The sequence below is a fragment of the Piliocolobus tephrosceles genome, chromosome 7 (genome assembly GCF_002776525.5).
Source record: "Piliocolobus tephrosceles isolate RC106 chromosome 7, ASM277652v3, whole genome shotgun sequence".
Taxonomy (NCBI): Eukaryota; Metazoa; Chordata; class Mammalia; order Primates; family Cercopithecidae; genus Piliocolobus; species Piliocolobus tephrosceles.
In genome coordinates this window covers 66,604,806-66,619,819 of record NC_045440.1, presented here as the reverse complement: position 1 = coordinate 66,619,819, position 15,014 = coordinate 66,604,806, and the positions used below count along the sequence as shown (strand labels likewise).

Here is a 15,014-nt window from a genome sequence, read left to right as displayed (position 1 = left end):
TGCCTCAGCCTCCCAAGTAGCTGGGATTACAGGCGTCCGCAACGACGCCTGGTTAATTTTTGTTTTTTGTAGAGACAGAGTTTCACCATGTTGGCCAGGCTGGTGTCGAAATCCTGACCTCAAGTGATCCATGTGCCTCGGCCTCCCAAAGTGCTGGGATTACACGTGTGAGCCACCGCGCCAGGCCTATTTGTTTTCTACTTAGCTTATTTTGCTCCTATGTTGAGTTCATTGGAAGCAAGAAGATAACCGAGAACATGGGAACAGAAAGAAATTCAAGAAGCCGCTTGGTTTTTAAATTCACTTACGAAGTATAGGAGATACTAGCATTGAATACAATCTGGGATATTTATTGTTATTTACACTCTTTTCCTATTAGAGGCGTCTCATATTCCTTCTGACTTTAACACATGAGCTACGTGGACGAATCAAACTGTTATAGAGCGAATCCAGAATCTGCTCATTGGGGTTATTGATTGTAAATGGATACATTATTCTCAAAGATTTGCCTGCGGGTTAAGAGTAGGTTTGTATTTAGATAAATTAAAAAAAAATAAAATCTATGCCCAAAGAAAACAAAAACTTCAAGTGATTGCCATCCATAAAACAAGTATATAAATCCTTACTTTGATAAACTACATAGAAGATATTTTAAAATATGAATTTGAGAAGATTCTGATCATAAATTCCTTACCAAAAAAAAAAAAAAAAGAAAAAGAAAACTTCTTCTCCAAAATAAATTGCTACTTAAACGAAAACTGTACTTTGCGTCTTTCAAGCTGCTAGGGAGACAGTGGACACCAAGAAGAAATAAACGAAAATCCAAGGAATGCCTAATGTAGTGCTAACGTCCACAGTGAAACACAAAACAAAAACAAATTATGAATTAAGACTCACAGAACCGAATAAAATATTAGGTATTGCCTTTATTAGAACTGCAAGAGTTGCTAAAGAAGAAATACTCAATTTGAATTACCGAATGCAGTACCGGTGAAGTCCTACCGGCCCCGGAAGGCTGGGAATTCAAGTTGTCAAAGTGCGACAGTTTCCCAGCCGGAATCAAATTTCTTCGGTTAGGGCTTGGTGGACGGCGAGTAGTTAGGGCCAATATAGTGTTCCTGGGTCCTCATTGGATCCGTTCCTCGAACACTTAGTGTATTTCCCTAAACCACCTATGAGCGCTTCACTCTAAAAAGACCTTCACTGATTGGATACTTTATCCTTACGTTGGACTCATTAGCAGCCAATAGGAGGGCAAAAGCGACAGAGGCGTCAGGTCACCTGGGAAGAGTCTGCAGAGCCTTTGCCCGCCAGCGCCTTGGCTCTTTGGTTTCTGAGTTAGTCCGGTTGTTTGCGATCGCGGCGGCCGGGGCTGCGAACCCAAGGGCTCGCTCCGCGCCGCCTGGGTCTCTACCTCATCCGTAGGTGTGGCCCTGATGGTGCGGCAGGCTCTGGACACCTAAAGCTCTGGAGCGGTATGTGGGGTCCACGGGCGGCAGACAAAGCAGTGGAGCCGGGAAGGCCGCGGGAAGCGGCCCCTGCACCGAGGCAGCGAATCTGCCTGGGAGGGGCGCCCCGTCTGCCTCTTGTCAGATCCAGTAGCGTGTCCCAGTGAGGCGCTTTAGCACGCTCTACCTCCACGTGTCCCGTGAATCTGTTAGCTTTGCTCACTTCTCTGTCCCCCTCACATCCGACTTTTACTAACCCCAGCTTTATTGATGGGTATCATCTCATCTTTTCATCTCTCCAGGTTATTATTTGGTAACTCTCTGTTAGTTTTGTGCACCTGCATGTCTCCTAAGAGCGGAAAGACATAGTTGTGTTAGGCTTAATTCAAGAGAGATCAGTGTTCCCATTTTTATATTTAAGACTGTATTTTGGGAGGGCGGGGGTAGGTACTCGTGAAGTTAGCAACTCCTTTGGTGATACTTAGTGCACTGAAGTGTTAGGGCGATGCAGAAGGTACCTCCAACACCTGGCGGGACAGATGTCCCCACATGAGCAAGTAATATTCTGGTTTGGTAATTGCTGGTGTTTGATTTTACCATTTCTCGTTCTTACTTTAATCTGATAACCGCTGAGGATTGTTATGTGAGATAACTGAGGCTCTGAGAACTTAACGTCTCAAAGTTACAGTTAACTCTTCGAGTAAGGGGAAAGTCAGATTTAATCTCAACGCTTATGTTATTTTTATCAAAGCCCACCTAACTGAATAAGGATTTAGGTTAAACGTATTCCCTCTGCAGCTCTTAGCATGTGAGAATTAAATCTTTGAATTGAATGGTGAATCTTGACTGTACTGTACGAGAAGGAAAAATCTTTCAGGCATCTGCCTAACTACAGGTGTCTCACATGAATCATCTAACTGCTTGCTTCTCAAAGTGTGACAAGTAGCATAGGCCTCACCTGGAAGCTTGTTGGAAATGCAGACTCTCAGACTCTCCCACCTACTGAATCAGTATTTGCTTTTTAACAGGAACCTTTAAGTTACCAGAGTGCTCATTAAAGGATGAGGAGTATTCTTTGTCATAGAATGATTTGTTTGTCCAAGTTGAACTAAACAAAAGAGAAAGTAAAGATATAAAAAGTTTTTTCACATTTTTATCATTTGTTAGTGAGGCTATGGCCTTTATTTTTATTTTTTTGAGGCGGAGTATCGCTCTGTGGCTCAGGCTGGATCAGTGGCGCGATCTCGGCTCACTGCAACGTCTGCCTCCCGGGTTCAAGCGATTCTCCTGCCTCAACGTCTGGAGTAGCAGAGGCCTTGGCCTCCCGATAGTGCTGAGATTACAGGCGTGAGCCACGTGCCCGGCCTCTTGTAGAGTTTATTATTATTATTATTCTTATTATTATTTTGAGACGGAATCTCGCTCTGTTGCCCAGGCTGGAGTGCAGTGCCGCAATCTCCGCTCACTGCAAGTTCCGCCTCCCGGTTTCACCCCGTTCTCCTGACCCAGTCTCTCGAGTAGCTGGGACTGCAGGCACCCGCCATCACGCCCGGCTAATTTTTTGTATTTTTAGTAGAGATGGGGTTTTACCGTGTGAGCCAGGATGGTCGCAATCTCCTAACCTCGTGATCCGCCCCTCTGGGCCTCCCAAATTTTATTGTTTTGAGATGAGCTGTGACTCTGTGGAACTCCCAGGCTCAGGTGATCCTGCCGCCTCAGCTTTTGTATTTTTAGTAGAGATGGGGTTTTGCCATGTTTCCCAGGCTGGTCTTGAACTCCTAGGCTCAAGAGATCCACCCCCTGGGCCTCCCGAAGTGCTTGGATTACCGGCCTGAGCCATGGCACCGGGCCATCTCACAGAGTTTTAGAGCTTAGCGTTTTATTCATATGTTCATAGCCATGTTTAAAAGAGATGCATTTATACACCAGCATAAAGTTTTAGTGGCTGTTTTGGTAGCAGAAATCACGTGGTATGTTTATTAAAATGAGTATTGGGCTCTCTTTCCAAATACTCCTATTTAGGATGGGGATAGAGCCTAGGTCTTTGCATTTTAACAGTAATCCCAGTTTATTCTGTTCAGGTCCCCACTTCTTGGTGTTAGCATTTTAGATAAAACACAACTAGAGAAAAACTTATTTTCTTTTGAACTTAATGCAGTACTCATTGTAGAAGAAGATAGGAAGGTTTTTGGTTTTTTTTTTAAACTTACATTATGGTTTATTGGTTACTATAAAATTGCTCAGGTCAGTATATTTCAGATTATTTAATAATTCTTCTCATGCCTGTAATCCCAGCACTTGGGGAGGCTGAGGTGGGTGGATCATCTGAAGTCAGGAATTTGAGACCAGCCTGACCAACGTGGCAAAACCCCCTCTCTACTAAAAAATATAAAAATTAGCTGGACGTGGTGGTGCATGCCTGTAGTCCCAGATACTTGGGAGGGTGAGGCATGAGAATAGCTTGAACCTGGGCAGCAGAGGTTACAGTGAGCTAGGATCATACCACTGTACTGCCTGGGTGACAGAGTGAGACTCTGTCTCGATTAAAAAAAAAAGCAAAAAACCAATTCTTTTGGCCAGTGCAGTGGCTTATGCCTATAATCCTAGCACTTTGGGAACCTGAGGTGCACAGATTGCTTGAGCCCGGGAGTTTGAGAACTACCCAGGCAACACAGCGAAACCCTGTCTCTACAAAAAATACAGAAATTAACTGGTTATGGTGGCATATGCCTATAGTCTCAGCTACTCGGGTGGCATATGCCTATAGTCTCAGCTACTCGGGAGACTGAGGTGGGAGGATAGCTTGAGCCTGGGAGGTGGAGGCTGCAGCTCACTCTGTCGAATTCCCAGGCTCAGGTGATCCTCCCACCTCAGTTTTTGTATTTTTAGTAGAGATGGGGTTTTGCCATGTTACCCAGACTGGTCTTGAACTTCTGGGCTCAAACGATCCACCCCACTGGCCCTCTCCCAAAGTGCTTGGATTACTAGCCTGAGCCATTGCACCTGGCCATCTTACAGAGTTTTAGAGCTTAGCGTTCTATTCTTATGTTCATAGCCATGTTTGAAAGACATGCCTTTATACACCAGCATAAAGTTTTAGTGGCTCTGCCACTGCCATCCAGCCTGGGCAACAGAACGAGACCCTATCTCAAAAATAAAATAAAAATTATTTTGCACTTTGCCAAATTGGGCATATAGTGGGTAGGATAGCCTGAATCCTGAAATATTCATTTAAAATCATTTTTTCCAACCTATGAAGATAGACTTTTTTTTTTTTTTTTTTAAGAGACAGGGTCTTGCTATGTTGGCCATGCTGTGGTAAAGTGGCTGTTCACAGGCAAGATCATAGCACACTGCAGCCTTGAACTCTGGCCTCAAGCAGTCGTCCTGCTTCAGCCTCCCGAGTGACTGCACCCAGCAAAGGCAGACATTTTTATCAAACAGCTTGAGTGTTTGTGTGAAGTTGATAAAATTAACACAGAAACATAGTATGTATCTAATACATGAATTGGGGTTAGAGTTGTAATTTTTGTTTATCTGTTTTCAATTTCCTAACTGTTCTATTGCTATCTCATAAAATCTGCTTTGTGAACTCTGCAATCCACAGAAATATTGATCATTTAACAGAATTTAAGCAATGGCCAGGCACGGTGGCTCACGCCTGTAATCCCAGCACTTTGGGAGGCCAAGGAGGGCAGATCACCTGAGGTCAGAAGTTCAAGACCAGCCTGGCCAATATGGTGAAACCCTGTCTCTACTAAAAATCAAAAATTAGCCAGGCATGGTGACAGGCACTTGTAGTCCCAGCTACTTGGGAGGCTGAGGCAGGAGAATCACTTGTACCTGAGAGGCGGAGGTTGCGATAAGCCAAAATTGTGCCATGCCAGTCCAGCCTGGGTGACGGTGAGACCCTGTCTCAAAAAAAAAAAAAAAAAAAAAAAATTCAAGCAATGTGGTAGTTAGAAATGGATGTCAGAGTGACTTGCTATCATCAAGAATATTAAAGTAAGAAAAATGAGTCTTAACTGTGAGGAGTTCTCTCCTGAAATTTTACATAAAACCCTTGTAATTTGAGGGACAAATCACAGCTTCTGTCAGGTTTTCTTGCCTTCCTTTAAATGCCATGGGAAATGCAGTGACCACAGCTTCTGCCTCTGTTATACAGTAAACCCATGACATTGTCAGATTCGACCAAGCATGAATCGAAAATATTGTATAGTATTCTCAGGATTTGAAATCTGTGGATATAGAGCACCAGCTGCATTAGCTAAGGTCTTTGATGGATCCTGTGCAGATGCTGATTTGAGCCACTCCTTATCAGTGCTATTTGAAGATTGGAAGGTTTTTTTGTTGTTGTTGTTTATTTTATTTTATTTTATTTTTTTTGATGGAGTCTCATGCTGTTGCCCAGGTTGGAGTGCAATGGCGCTATCTCAGCTCACTGCAACCTCTGCCTCCCGGGTTCAAGCGATTCTCCTGCCTCAGCTTCCCAAATAGCTGAGATTACAGGTGCCTGCCACCATGCCCAGCTAATTTTTGTATTTTTAGTAGAGACAGAGTTTCACCATGCTGGCCAGGCTGGTCGCAAACTCCTGACCTCAGGTGATCGGCCCACGTTGGCCTCCCAAAGTGTTGGGATTACAGGCATGAGCCACTGCACCCTGCCAAAGATTGGAAGTTTTAGTCGTTCTGATTTTTGTTCATCCCAAAAGAAGAGTAAGACTATATAACTTTTTTTCAGTGTAGTTCCTACTGAATAGTTATCTAATGGCTCCTTGAATGAGAATGGAACTCTCCACTTTCAAGGCCAGCATTGTATGCAAAAGGCCAACACTCAGAGTGTTTGGTTCTTTTTTCCCTGATTTATTGTAAAAAAATTTATTGTAAATTGGTAATTTATAGTTGTATATATTTATGGGGTACAAAATGATGTTATGATTCATGAATATGAAGTGGAGCAATTAAATCAAGCTAGTTAACATCTATCACCTCATACTTATTTTTTGTGGTGAGACCACTTGAAATTTACTCACAACAATTCTTCTCTGTTTTGGTTTTGAGATGGAGTCTAGCTTTATTGCCCAGGCTGGAGTGCAGTGGCATGATCTTGGCTCACTGCAACCTCCACCTCCCGAGTTCAAGCAGTTCTTTGGCCTCAGCCTCCTGAGTAGCTGGGATTCCAGGTTTACGCCACCACGCCTGATTAATTTTTGTATTTTTAGTAGAGATGACATTTCACCATATTGGTCAGGCTGGTCTCAAACTCCTGACTTCAGGTGATCCACCCGCCTTATCCTCCCAAAGTGCTGGCATTACAGGCATAAGTCACCACGCCTGGCAACTCATAGCCTTTTTAAAACCCGGAGTACACTATTTTGTTTTGATTTTTTTTTTTTTTTTTTGAGACGGAGTCTCACTCTGTTGCCCAGGCTGGAGTACAGTGGTACGATCTCGGCTCACTGTAACTTCTGTCTCCCAGATTTAAGTGATTCTCCTGCTTCAGCCTCCCGAGTAGCAGGGATTATGGGCGCCCACCACCACATCCAGCTAATTTTTGTACTTTTAGTAGAGACGGGGTTTCACCATGTTGGTCAGGCTAGTCTTGACCTCCTGACCTCATGATCTGCCTGCCTCAGTCTCCCAAAGTGCTGGGATTACAGGCATGAGCCACCGCGCCCATCGGAATACACTATTATTAACTGTATTCACCATGTTGTGCAATAGATGTCAAAAAAACCCCTCACTTATTCCTACTACAACCTTGTATCCTTTGATAGTCATCTCCTCATTTTGCCTGTCCCCCAGCCTCTTACCACCATTCTATTCTCTGCTGCTGAGTTGTGTTGTTTTAGTTTCAACAGTTAAGCAACAACATGCAGCATTTCTCTTTCTGTGCCTACTTTACTTCATTTAGTACTTCATTTAATGTTCTCCATCCAGTTCTGTCCATGTTGTCACAAGTGACAGAATTTCCTTTTTTAAGGCTAAATAGTATTCCATTGTGTCATTGTGTATGTATATCACATTTTCTTTCTTTCTTTTTTTTTTTTTTTGAGTTGGAGTCTCGTCCTGTCACCCAGGCTGTAGTGCAATGGCACGATCTCGGCTCACTGCAACCTCTGCTTCCCTGGTTGAATCAGTTCTCCCTGCCTCAGCCTCTTGAGTAGCTGGGATTACAGGTGCCCACCACTATGCTCAGCTATTTTTGTATTTTTAGTAGAGACGGGGTTTCACCATGTTGACCAGGGTGGTCTCAAACTCCTGACCTTATGATCTGCCTGCCTTGGCCTCCCAAACTGCTGGGATTACAGGCGTGAGCCACTGCGCCCGGCCAGTGTACCACATTTTCTTTACCCATTCATCTGTTGATGGATACTCATGTTGATTCCATCACTTGGCTGCTGTGAATGTTGCTGTAATGAACATGGGAGGGCAGACATCTATTAGACAAATTGATTTCCAGTCTTGTGGGTAAATACCCAGAAGTGGGATTGCTGGATTGTGTATCTGGTTCTTTAGCTGTGACTTGCCTCTTGGGTCTTTATGCCAATGATTGGTTCTGCAGGTTCTATTTTGCAAAGAATTTGTGCTAGTAACAGCACTTAAAGCTTATGGGTGGCTGGGCACCATGGCTCACACCTGTGATCCAAGCACTTTGGGAGGCCAAGGTGGGTGAATCACCTGAGGTCAGGAGTTTGAGACCAGCCTGGCCAACATGGTGAAACCCTGTCTGTACTAAAAATACAAAAATTACCCAGGCATAGTGGCGTGCACCTGTAATCCCAGCTACTCAGGAGGCTGAGGCAGGAGAATTGCTTGAACCCGGGAGGCCGAGGTTGCAGTGAACCGAGATTGTGCCACTGCACTCCTTCCAGCCTGGGTAATGGAGTAAGACTCTGTCTCAAAAGAAAAAAAAGAAAAAAAAAAAAAGCTTATGGGTAAGCTGGTTGGTAAATGGGGATATTCAGGATGCTGATAATATGATAATAGAGGCACCTAAGAGGCAAAATGCCGTCAAATCCCTTAGTTGTATTGCTGTGTGTTCAGTGTGTGGCTTTTTCTTGTGTCTTGACTTTTAAAAAATTGCAGTAGTACCTATTTTCCTTTTGAGAAAATTATACTTGCCAAATACTGTCCTACCGAAGCCGTCTTTCCTCTGAGTTTTTTATTTTTGCATTTGCTTGGCTCACTGTAACCTCCGCTTCCCTGGTTCAATCAGTTCTCCCTGCCTCAGCCTCCTGAGTTGCTAGGATTACAGGCGCCCGCCACCATGCTCAGCTGCTTTTTGTATTTTTAGTAGAGACAGGGTTTCACTATGTTGACCAGGCTGGTCTCAAACTCCTGACCTGCAAATTAAAATTATTAGTGTATTTTAACACTAAATATATTTTTTGGCCATGTGGTATGAGTTAAGGATCTTAGCAGTGGTTTTAAAATTGCTAAGAAGTTATTCCAATACCATTTATTGAATAATCTTACAATTTTTTATTGATTTTTGACATGATATAACTTTATTGAGCATTTATTGTGTGCCAGGCACTAGTATGTATTGTGTTTATGTGTATTGTCATTTCATCTGGAGAGTAACGCTATTTGGTAGCTGCTATAATTGACCCCATTTTAGAGATGAAGAAACTGAGACAGAGTTTAAGGGATTTTCCTAAAATCACAAAGTTACCCAGTGATGGGGCCTGGGTCTGGCTCAGTTGATCCTTCTTCCTTATATCAAATGCATAAATAACTTTCTGGGAGGAAGTATCTTTATCTCTCCACTTTCCCCCAGTTAGCACTATTGCTTATAGCTTTGTGTATTTCAATACATAGTAAGGCCAGTTTTGCCTTATTACCTTTTTCCTTCAGATAACTTCAGTAATCTTTGTGGACTTATAGACTAATCTTGTCCCTGTTGCTCTGACAGTTGGCATTGTTACTGATGTTAACATTAAACTCATTAATTTATGGAAAGTATTTACACTTTTACATTCTTACTAATAAGGAATATACTATGTAAGTTAATTGAAGTTACTATTTTTAATTTGCTGCATATATGAAGATCATTTCTTGACATTTTGATTCTTCATATGTCCAGCATGTTGCATTTTCTACAATACCCTGTTTACTTTTATGGGAAAAAGATATGCTGACTTTATTTATTTTTTTGAGACAAGAGTCTCGCTCTGTTGCCCAGGCTGGAGTGCAGTGGTGCAATCTTGGCTCACTGCCTCCTGGGTTCCAGCTGTTCTCCTATCTCAGGCTCCTGAGTTGCTGGGACGACAGGCGCATGCCACCACTTCTGGCTAATTGTTGTGTTTCTACTAGAGATGAGCCTCCACCATCTTGGCTAATCTGGTCTATTTATTTGTTTTTTTTTTTAGAGACGGAGTCTTGCCATGTCGCCCAGGCTGGAGTGCGGTGGTGCGATCTCGGCTCACTGCAACCTCTGCCTCCCGAATTCAAGTGATTCCCCTGCCTCAGCCTCCTGAGTGGCTGGGATTACAAGTGCATGTCACCACGCCTGGCTAATTTTTGTATTTTTAATAGAGACAGGGTTTCACCGTGTTGACCAGGCTGGTCTGAAACTCCTGACCTCAGGTGATCCACCCACCTCGGCCTCCCAAAGTGCTGGGATTACAGGCGTGAGCCACTGCGCCCAGCCGATATGCTGATTTTTTTTTTTTTTTTTTGAGACAGAGTTTTGCTCCTGCAATGGCGTGATCTCGGCTCATTGCAACCTCCCCCTCCTGTGTTCAATCAGTTCTCCTGCCTCAGCCTCCCGAGTAGCTAGGATTACAGGTGCGTGCCACCACGCCCAGCTAATTTTGTATTTTTAATAGAGATGGGGTTTCACCATGTCAGTCAGGCTGATCTCGAACTCCTGACCTCAGGAGATCTGCCTGCCTCGGTCTCCCAAAGTGCTGGGATTACAGGCATGAGCTACTGTGCCCGGCCGAAATGCTGATTTTAAAACGAAAGTATGAGGCATGAGGCCAGACACTGTGGCTCATGCCTGTAATCCCAGCATTTTGGGAGGCTGAGGTGGGCAGATCATTTGAGGTCAGGAGTTTGAGACCAGCCTAACCAACATGGTGAAACCTAGTCTCTACTAAAAATACAAAAACAAAAAGCCATGCATGGTGGTCTGTGTACGTAATCCCAGCTACTTAGGAGGCTGAGGCAGGAGAATTGCTTGAACCGGGAGGCAGAGATGGTAGTGAGCTGAGGTTGCGCCACTGCACTCCAGCCCGTGTGACAGAATGAGACTCTGTCTCAGAAAAAAACAAACAAACAACGAAAACGAAGTATGCAAAGTGGCAAGACTGCTGACGAGTTTAGGAAATAATAAGTAGTATTTTAGGCCAGTTCTATGCTAACTAGATTTTGTTATGTGGGGCAAATTATTGAACTTCTCTATGACTGTCTCCTCATCTGGCAAGTGAATTACATCAAATTCTGTTTCATTCTTCCCTATTCTTCCTTTTCTGTTAGGCAGTAGAATATGGCATAATCAGATGAACAGATGTGTTTAGATTCAGTCTAGATTCACTGTGATCTTTCACACTACTGGCCTGAGCCACAGGCTAAATACCTTTCCTGTCTTCTTGATTTACAGACTTCTGCCTCTGTTTTCCAAGGGCATTTTATTCTTTGTAGACAGAGTATGCTAGGTTTTTGTTCATTGATGAATAAGCAAGCTATAAGCTAGCCACTCTTCCCTCAGGCGCTAGTTTTAGGGGTAGAAATAGTCTAGAGGAAAAAAAGCACTGGCAATATTAACAGTTTTAGAAGTATAGCAAAGGTTACAAGCTTGAACTATAGAGATCTTTATTGTGACTTTATTGTTAAAATATGTATGCTAAAAAGTAATTTGTGGGAATATAGAGGTTAACATATGTTCTTTAAATATTGTGCACCCAAGTTTTTTCAGTCATCTTATGTTCATTTTACTTTTCTCAAACTGTAGAGTTGCTGATTTCTAAGTTTTTGTGTGATTTATTTTTAGTTACCTGATTCTTTCTAAAGGTGTTGTAATCCTGGTTATTTCACAAGTGCCATAATATACCTCAGCAACCTAGAACTAATTCTGCAAACCTTTTCTACAGAATTTAAGATTTTATTCGTGTGCATGGCATAGAAGATGAATTCTTCCACCTCCACCATGAGTGAAGAGCCTGATGCTCTATCGGTAGTTAACCAGTTACGGGATCTAGCAGCAGATCCATTAAACAGAAGAGCCATCGTCCAGGATCAGGGATGTCTGCCTGGCCTTATTTTATTTATGGACCATCCCAACCCTCCAGTCGTCCACTCTGCTTTGCTTGTAAGTTACCTTTAGTAATTTCAATCTCTGTTTTATTTTTGCAATTAAGGAGAGAATTTGGAAAAAGTGCTAGATGACATGGTAAAAAAACTGAAAGCAATTAATAGTTTGTATTTATGTATGTACAAACATATGTATGTGTGGTCTGTTTACACCAGTAGTAACATGCTACATTGTTTTTATTCTTTTGTTTGTTTGTTTTTTTGAGACAGAGTGTCCCTCTGTCATCCAGGCCTGGAGTACAATGTGGCAGGATCTTAGTTCACTGCAGTCTCCACCTCCTGGATTTAAACCATCCTCCTCCACCTCAGCCTCCTGAGTAGCTGGTATGATAGGCACATACCACCATGCCAGGCAAATTTTTGATATTTTTGTAGAGATAGGATTTCGCTATGTTGGCCAGGCTGGTCTCAAACTCCTGGGCTTAAGTGATCCTTTCACTTTTACCTTCCAAAATGTTGGGATTACAGCTGTGAGTCACCATGGCTGGCCCTATTTTTATTCTTTAATACAAACTGTCGCATACTCCATGCATGGAATGTTCTGCCACTTCCTTTCCATTTAACAGTCTTGAGGATTGGATCATATCATACACATAGACACCCGAAGAGGCACTTATTTTGTTTTTATTTTATAACAGCTTTTTAAGATGTAAGCACACAGCATCATACAATTCACTCATTTAAAGTATACAATTAAGTAGTTCTAGTATATTCACAGAGTTGTGTCACCATCACCACAACTTTTTATTTATTTTTCGTAACTAAATTTTTTTTTTTTTTAGTAGCAATAGGATGTAGCTGTGTTAACTAGGCTGGTCTCAAACTCCTGGCCTCAAGTGCTTCTTCTACCTCGACCTGTCAAAGTGCTTAGATTACAGATGTGAGCCACTGTGCCTGGCCCACCACAACTTTTTAGCTATTGCTCCCAGACCCCCCAACTCCCTATCCCTAAGCAAACTATTAATCTACTTTTTGTATGTTTATATTTGCCTATTCTGGCAAAAATGCCTATATATTTTGCATATAAATAGGGCCAAGTATGGTGGCTCACGCCTGTAATCCCAGCACTTTGGGAGGCCGAGGTGGGTGGATCACCTGAGGTCAGGAGTTCGACACTAGCTTGGCCAATGTGGTGAAACCCTGTCTCTAAAAATACAAAAAACTTAGCCGGGCGTGGTGGTGGGTGCCTGAAATCCCAGCTACTCAGGAGGCTGAGGCAGGAGAATCTCTTGAATCCAGGAGGCAGAGGTTGCAGCGAGCCAAGATTGTGCCGTTGCACTCCAGCCTGGGCAACAAGAGCGAAACTCCATTAAAAAAAAAAAGTTGTTAATGTTATGGGAAATTAATGTTACGGAAATTTTATCTATTGTCCTTTACTTAAGGACTCATGATAAATTCCCCATTTAGTCTAATTTCATAAGTTTGTACGGAAGGCATATAGGCTTTTCCTTTTGGAAAAGTTTTTCTATTTTGCCTTTACAGAATGAAGTTTAGCAGTCAAAAAAGACATTGGTATAAGAGAACAGTAGTAACAAATGGGAAAAATGGCACAGCCCCCAGTCTGGGTTCTATTTCAATAAGAAATGCAATAAGGATAAGAAGAAAGAGAGGGTTGGTCTATAGATAGGGACTTGGGGCTAAAGGAAGTCTTTTTTTTTTTTTTTTTTTAATAGACTAGAACATGTCTAAATTCAGAGGGCAAGGGCTACTAGAATGGGAGAGGTTTGAGGGGAAGGCTCTCATAATTGCAGAAAATAGGAAAGATTTGCTAATGATAAAGTTGTTCAGCAGTGTTGAGGGGCTGATTAGTTTGGTAATACTGAATCAGTATGATTCAGGCCTGCTGTAGGCTCGGAGAGCCAAGTAGTTGGATTTGTGCAGAGTTGTTACTTGGCCAGGTTAAGTTGGGCAGAATGATTGTGCAAGGGAGTTTAGGGTCTTGGCAGGATTGTTTGAAATGATATACAGTAGGTACTCGACTGAATAAGGAAGGGAAGTATAAAGTCATGGAGGGACTGAACTAAGGAGAAGGATCAATGGGTGAAAGTTCCCAAGATGCTGAAGAAAAGATTTTTTTTTGTTGTTGTCTTTTCTGTTTTTGAGACAGAGTTTTGCTCTTGCCGCCCAGGCTGGAAAGCAATGGTGTGATCTTGGCTCACTGCAACCTCTGCCTCCTGGGTTCAAGCGATTCTTCTCCCTCAGCCGTCTGAATAACTAGAATTACAGACCCGCACCATCACACGTGGCTAATTTTTATATTTTTAGTAGAGATGGTTTTTCACCATGTTGGCCAAGCTAGTCTCGAACTCATGACCTCAGGCAATCTGCCCGTCTTGGCCTCTCAAAGTGTTGAGATTATAGGCGTGAGCCACCACGCCTGGCCATCAGGTGTGTTGTTTTGTTTTTATGATTTCATTTTTTTGTCACTGTTAGCTTATTAGTGTACACTTTTGTTTTTATTTTATTTAGTGGTTGCTGTAGGTTTTACAATATGCATCTTTAACTTATTACAGCCTACCTGTAAATGAATCCTACCCTTAACATGTGTAAGAATCACACAAGAGTATATTTCCATTTCTTCCTCCCATCTTTTGTGCTATTTTTTTCATACATTTTACTTCTACATATGTTTAAAAACCTACAGTGTATATATTTTAGCTTTAAACAGTTAATTATCTTTTAAAGAGATTAAAAATTTAAAAATGTCTTTTTTTTTTTGAGACGGAGTCTTACTCTGTCGCCCAGGCTGGAGTGCATTGGCACAATCTCAGCTCACTGCAACCTCTGCCTCCCAGGTTCAAGTGATTCTTCTGCCTCAACCTCCCTAGCAGCTGAGATTACAGGTGCACATAGCATGCCTGGCTAATTTTTGTACTTTTAGTAGAGACGGGGTTTTGCCATGTTGGCCAGGCTGGTCTTGACTCCTGAGCTCATGTGATCTGCCCGCCTCAGCTTCCCAAAGTACTGGGATTACAGGTGTGAGCCACCATGCCTAGCAAAAAAAGGTCTTTTTTATTTACCTTCATTTTTATGTTTCTGGTGTTCTTTATTCCCCAATGTAGATTCATTTTTGTTGTTTGGGTTTTGTGTTTGTTTTTGTTTTGAAACAGGGTCTCAGCTGGGTGTGGTGACTCATGCCTGAAATCCCAGCACTTTGGGAGGTGGAGGCGGGTGGATCACCTAAGGTCAGGAATTCGAGATCAGCCTGATCAACATGGCGAAAACCCATCTCCACTAAAAATACAA

General features: G+C 42.6%; 1 protein-coding gene across 2 annotated transcripts in view; it reads left to right on the top strand.

The window, feature by feature from the left end:
• Positions 1-1,258: 1,258 nt before the first annotated feature.
• The window catches only part of ARMC1 (armadillo repeat containing 1), a 31,892-nt gene continuing 18,136 nt past the window's right edge, over positions 1,259-15,014 (top strand). Inside the window, exons 1-2 of one of the 2 annotated variants that reach the window (XM_023222391.1) lie at positions 1,259-1,475; positions 11,549-11,766. In XM_023222391.1, coding sequence (XP_023078159.1) covers positions 11,584-11,766 — 183 coding nt within the window. In that variant the 5' untranslated portion in view covers positions 1,259-1,475; positions 11,549-11,583. Of the gene's footprint in view, positions 1,476-11,548; positions 11,767-15,014 lie in introns of those variants that run through there. The other variant, XM_023222392.1, reaches the window with a different exon arrangement.